We start from the raw sequence: 6805 nt of genomic DNA on the forward strand, positions 1-6805 counted from the left end.
GGACCCTCATCGGGTCAATCAGTATATATATATATATATATATATATATATGCAACTCGAAACATTAGTCCGCCTTGTCATGATAGTCCAGAAGATTAGTCCAGGTCCAGTAAAAGCTGGACCTGACAGAGGAGTCATCCACTCCTCTGCAATGGCCTTTCTGAATGCTCACAGCACTAAACTCCACTGGTGAAGAAAAACAAAACCTTGTAGAGGTTTGAGAAATGTAATGGAGGATAAAATGAGGGTGGAGTTTTCAGCATGACCCAAAGTTTGTTTCAGATAAAGAAAACTAATGATCTAAAAGAGCTGAATTAATAACTCCACTAAAATGTAAAGCAATGAAGGTCAAAGTGCAAATAAGCCTCAAGTTTTGAAGACTTGTGTCTCACACCTGAGCAACATATTCGACAACACTGAAAACCCATCTTAGACTTTTTTGCTTAATAAAATGTAATAAGAGTTTTAATGGATGTTTCCTGCTCCAGTCTGTTTTATTACACAGGACTTTAGTTAATTTAGCAGTTTATGTTGGTTTCTTTGAATATGGGAATCATTTTGGCTCTAATCTGTATTTGCTGTAAAAGCCATCTGAACCGACTCATTAGAAATATATTTACTGTGAAAAACTGATTCATATTCAATCATATTCTTCCTGCTCGCGCCGACTGCGTTGTGTTGTAATAAAATATGTTTGTGATGTATCAACTGTTAAAATTGTGTTTCTTCATGACTTTAATTCAATTTGAGTTTAGATTTGAAATTTTCTCTGCTATATTCCTGTGTTTTTTTTTCCTTTCAAGCCCCTCAGGAGCCTCCTGCATTTTAGTTATCTGTCTCCATATTTTAAATTCAGCAAACTAAAATATATTTTTCCCTCTTTCCAGATGCTTTGTATGACATTATCACTGTCGGTGCTCCAGCAGCCCACTTCCAGGGCTTTAAGTGTGGAGGCCTGCAGCGTCTCCTGAGCCGATATGAAGCAGAGAAGAAGAGGTAAAAAAAAAAAAAAAAACATTTCCCTTAAGGAGGGATGTATTTAAGGAAAGTGTGGGTGAATTAATTGAAGCAGCATTCTGATGAAAAAGGCTTTTATTAAGAATCAGATTTTAACTTCTTAATTAAAACTGACAGGAAATTTGTTTCTGCCCCATGGACTTGATTTGTGAGGTCTGAGCCAGTTACTTAGCTCCAATTCTTGTTGAAATTAGACTTGAGCTCCGCAGGATTTGACAGGTTAATTTGACCAGAGGCAACAGGCTTGATGGAAAAGGTTTGGAGAGTTAGGATGTCCCCTCCACCTGCTCTTTTCCCCGCCAAGCATTTTTCAGCTTTATCAGCCGCGTTAGCTTCTCTCATCGAAGAGCCACAGATCATGAAGGTCAGCGGACAACATGGACTCACTGCTGGATTCAGGCTGGTTGCCAGAAAAAAAATTAGTTTATGAAGAGAAATTGTGTTGTTATTATTGGAGAAACATGACAGAAGTTCACAGTAACAGCTGCTGTATTCAGCAACACAGATTTTGACACTTTTTCTTCAAGCAATCCGTACAATTTTTGTTTTGAATTTCCTCCCTTTTAAGATTAAAAATCTATTTTATGAAAGAATCTTGGCCAAAACTGGCAGCGGCACTCAGAGGTTACAGCACATCCACAACAAATCAGAAAAAATTAACTCTGTCCATCCATTTTCTTTACACCCTTGTCCCTTGGTGGGGTCGGGAGGGTTGCTGGTGCCCATCTCCAGCTAACGTTCCGGGCGAAGGGCGGGGTCACCCTGGACAGGTCGCCAGTCTGTCGCAGGGCAACACAGAGACGCACAGGACAAACAACCATACACACACACACACACAACCGGAGTACCTGGAGAAAACTCACGCATGCACAGGGAGAACATGCAAACTCCATGCAGAAAGACCGGGGCCGGGAATCAAACCCAGAACCTTTTGCTGCAAGGCAACAGCTCTACCAACTGCGCCACTGTGCAGCCCCAGAAAAAATTAACTCTGTGATAAATAAATTAATTAAAAGATTCCCCAGTTAAAACATTTACACACAGATGATACGTAAATGATAAAGTCAGTAAGAAGAACCGTAAAAACATTTAGAGAGACTTTTAGATTCATGTATTTCTACGACTGGTTCCAAGAAGACGGAGCAGAAAACTAAAGATTTCTTTCCAAGTTCAATTCGGACCTTAGGCACTGAAAGTAAAAATAAGTACTGATAAAAACATAAAAGCATGAGGTATCACTGATTTCTTTTTTTTCCACTTCAAATGTCAAGCCCAGTATTTGTGAGGAATAAATCCATTGACAGTTGGATTGTTAAATCATTAATTCACTTTATTCTAACTACTCTCTGTCAGATCATTAATGATTCATGATCAGAGCTGAGATTACGTTACACCATAGCTTTGCCTGTTTGAGCTCTGCAGTAAAATAGCTTTCTGCTATGATTTGTATTTTACTTGATTGAAAAGTCTGGAGCTGTTGGCATTGATCCAGCCAGTGGCGCAAAAAGTGGGTATGCAGAGTATGCAACGCATAGGGGCGCAGCACCAGAGGGGGCGCCAAAACCCCGTCTGGAGGGGGCGGCGCGCCGATGATGTTTTCCCTTACACTTCTGCGCGCCTTACGCTCCTTCACCTCGCGCACATAACGAGGTAAATGTAGCGAGTTTTACCCTTCACGTATCGTCGCCTCGGGGGTGAGAGGGGTGAGAGGGCTGAGTGAGCGTCGCTCCTTCACCCTGACGTTCCTTCCCTCGGTCGGGGGGAGGGGGGACGCCGATCTATGTTTTTGCATCCACCTGAATAATATGTAGTTGCGCCACTAGATCCAGCTGTCTGTGGTGAAAAAGTTTCCGTGGCTGTGAAGATGGGCTAAATTTCAGCATCTTTGCCTGAACCAGGTTGATGCTGAGAGTCCAGACTCACTGAGGGAAACATCCAGATACTCATCTCTTAAAGTTACCACTTAAACCATAGAGCTTCCAAACTTTGTGTTTTTTCTGACAAATGCACAGATCCCAGGAGGGTCGAGTGAATCCTGCATGAACTTTTTTTAGTTTTATTTTATCTTGTAAGTACGTGAGTTTTTTGTGGAATTGGAAACATTCTTTATTTGTCTTTAATCCGCAGTGACCCTAACACTCTGCAGTACCCAATAACTATGGCACCAGCGTCTTTGTTGATTTTTTATTTATTTATCTTGTTTTTCTTCTATGATATTTTGCTGCTGCAGTAAAAGCTGAATTTATTTTAAAGATATAAAACACATCTCCAGTAGATCTGTCAATAAATGTGGATGATGCCGTATAGAAAACGGCTACTTAATGATTCGTTCACTGACCAAAATAGAAAAAAAGATTTTTTGTTGTCAGATCATTACTGTCAGCAAACGACTTTGTATTTTTCTTATTCCCTCTGAGAGCAGCACTGACAGCTTCACAAAGACTGTTACGAGGCCATTTTTGTAGTAACAGTGTTATGAGTGAAGTTGCACTCTTGTGTAGCCAGGCCTGCATTGTGAAACCTCAGATCAGCGAGATGCTGCAGATTTTAGCTTTATTTGTTCAGAGGTTGGAGGTTGGAGCTGCATGTCAGTATGTGGCCACTTGAATGATGCCTAAAGAAGCAAAAGGTGATTTTTTTCTCTCTCCATCATTGCTCCCCATAGAGTGCAAAGTCATTACAGACCATGCCAGATCTAATTAGTTACAGAGTTTGCAGCACCAGAACGAGTGGGAAAGAAAAGATGAAGAGGGGTGAAGTGTGGGCATGAAATGGAAAAAAACTGATGGGAAAATAGTTTGGGGCTTTTGCAGATTAAAAAATAAAGAAGTGAATTTGCTGAAGATGGCCAGTTCTGTCTGCCTGCATGAACAGTGATAAGGTTAGCGTATTTCTGAGAAACCACTGAAGTGAAATCATTTACTTTGCGTAAGAGATTAGGCTTCAGAGGTAACTCCCCAGGGAGATGGGGCTTTTTGTTTCGTATTTGATTTAGCTAATGACTCACTGTAGCTCAAATTTTCCAATTTTCCACTTGGCTAACTGGCTGCGACCTGCGCTGTGCAATGTGCAGTTCATGTTTGACCTGGAATGTGGTCAGAAACGGGAGCGAACCCAGGCTCTACGTTTTAAAGAAACCACTCAGTGAGGCACTCTGTGTGTCACTGCAGCTCGGTCTGGAGATTTCCATCTGAGATTCCCTGAAAATTCAGCACAAGTTCAGCCTGTTTTACCAAAAATACACATTTCCAGGATAATTAAACTTCACCCAGCCTACCCCCTCGTCTTGAAGATACACTCTTTTCTAATTATGTTTGATTAAAAAATGAACAATTGGTGAGATGTGAGACTTGGCTGTTCGATATGATATTAAATCATGAAATAGAAGATGGGAAGGGACTGGAAAAAAGGAAAACCTGAGCACAGATGTGTTACCAGGATGGTAATAAAAGAGCCATTCATCTTTGTTCTGTGGACAGGAGAAGAGGGGACAATGGGATCTTTCTGGAGCCATTAACAACCTGCGCCGGCCAAACTTGGCAATAGAACAAGAGTGTAATATGTTCCATCTCTGACCGCTGTATTCCTCAGTTTTAAAAAGAAAAACTGCACATTTTTCTTTTTATCTTTCTTCAGTGCATGCATTACTCCCTAAATGCTTGTTTGAAATGCAAGAGGATTTTTATCTTTTTCTTCCTTAATCAAACTATAAACTTTAAGATTCTCAGAGATGGTCTCAGTTTTCCAGTAAGACCCTCCACAGAATAATGAATGATAATCTAATAGCTATGCTGTCCTTGCCCTGCTGCAGGCTGACAATTAAGACAGTTTTACTCAAAATTTAACCACGCAAACAATTTCTAGCTTAATATTGGGGCAGGTAAGTGTGTTGCAGGTAAACCGGATGAAAAATCCTTAATAATCAACTGTCACTATGCAACTGGCCATCTCAAATTCCTATCTTATTTCAAAATAAAAGTATCAAACATTGCTGCAGATTGAAACTTAAAGCCTTTATCTTCATATGTAAGGCTCATGAAAGGCTAAAGCTTTCATAATATGCTGATTTTTGTTTTAGAAAAATGGCACAATGCATTTGCAGTATTTTGTGCAGCTGTGTTAAAGACTTACTGATTGTGGTGTTCTCACATTACTGAACGTAGACATATTTAGAAAATTTAACAAAGCAGGAAACTATTGTGTTGCTGAATCAAAAAATAAGAGATGAACGTAAAATATGTGAAACACTAAATCCTCCATGAACAGAGACGTTCGTACAAAGTTCTGTCAGTGAGGAAGAGCGCTGAATTTTATCATCTTCCTAGAACATCAGTAATTAGTTTTGGCTGAAAGCTTAGCGCTTCTCCATCAATGAGCGCCATAAAGGTGAAACTTCAGGAGCTTTTTGAATGTTCATATTTCTAATCAGAACTGGACAAAATGCTGTTTTCAACCCACACTGGACTGTCGGACCATTTCTGTTTCCTGCTGTTCTGGGATCCGCCTGCCATCTTTAATTCTGTATCCAGCTCTGATTAAGGAGGACCAACGTCGCCCTCTGCTGGATGGCAGCAGCACTGCGATACTGAAATGTCTTAGCTAGTGTTTCAGGCTGAGGAAACTTAACCCATTTAGTAAACACTCTGACATAAATAATTATTTTATTATAGATGTTGGGGATGTAATAATGTTCTAAAAACAAAAGTTCTGCAACACGCCCTGAGAAACTGGAAATTATTCCTGCAGACATGAATTCTTCTGATCATTAAGTTTTCCTGACGTTGTTTTCTTTCCACCAGTATCTTCAGCTTTTTTTGAGTGCCTTGGCCTTACGTCATTTATCCATTATTATTCTGAAACACAATCCTTTGGTAAGCTAAGTGTAGAAATTGCACTTTGAGTTCACGTCACATCAAATAAATGGTCGTTTGCATTCAGTGCCTTGCAGAGCAGCAGTCCAGGGCCACAGTTTGAGAAAGACCCGTCTAATCAGACGTTATTAGTTAATCGATTGGAACTAATTTGAATCTTACAAACCATTAATCGACAATTAACTGTTGGTTGATTATTGGTTTGCATCCTTACCTATGATCCAACAGATTTTCTTATAGATGTATTTTAGGAAAATGATTGTTTTGTCGACCTGGACTTGCTGCACATCTACTTAAGATGTGCAGTAGGTCATCAGTAGGACACTTTCTGTTTGAAATGTGTCCTCCTTTACAGATAGAGAGGAAGGAGGCTCTGTTGGTTCGCCAGGCATCTGTGTCAAGCAGCAAAGCCAGATGTCACATTTCTGGGGCAAGGAGAGTGGTCGAAACCACACAGCCCTAACTTAACACAGTCTCCTGGGGCTGATTTCAGATTTAGTGTGACGAGCAGCATGTTGTCCAACAAAATAACTTTCTCCCAGGATTCTCCGTCTGTGAGGAAAAAAGGGCCAGGCCGTTGGCAGCGGCTGGGACCCCATGTTGATGGACAGCAGCTTGTAGTTCATGGCCTGCTCTTGAGTCAACCACATCCAGGCGTCAGCGACTGAAGGAGAAGGTAGCTGGCAGAAGCCCTGAGGCTTTTCTGGTCACAGATCATGGTTTGTCTTTTTCTGCATCATTGAGGACAGCTTTGGCTTTTTTTTTTCTAACGGATGGCGACGAGATCAGAGATTCAGGAACTAACGAGGGTTGACAGTTAAAATGATTTGGACGGAGATCAGATCCTTGGGGTTGCATCTGAAGGTAGCCGTGTGTTTTTACCTCCTGGAAGTGGTAAAAACTATATATATATATAT

General features: G+C 40.7%; 1 protein-coding gene across 5 annotated transcripts in view; it reads left to right on the forward strand.

The window, feature by feature from the left end:
• inpp4b (inositol polyphosphate-4-phosphatase type II B) overlaps positions 1-6805 on the forward strand; it is a 196229-nt gene that overhangs the window by 147033 nt on the left and 42391 nt on the right. For all 5 annotated transcript variants that reach the window (XM_017306762.1, XM_017306766.1, XM_008419948.2 and 2 more), the window contains one exon: positions 888-996. In XM_017306762.1, coding sequence (XP_017162251.1) covers positions 888-996 — 109 coding nt within the window. The remainder of the gene's footprint in view (positions 1-887; positions 997-6805) is intronic.

This window comes from Poecilia reticulata, linkage group LG1 (assembly GCF_000633615.1).
Source record: "Poecilia reticulata strain Guanapo linkage group LG1, Guppy_female_1.0+MT, whole genome shotgun sequence".
NCBI lineage: Eukaryota > Metazoa > Chordata > Actinopteri > Cyprinodontiformes > Poeciliidae > Poecilia > Poecilia reticulata.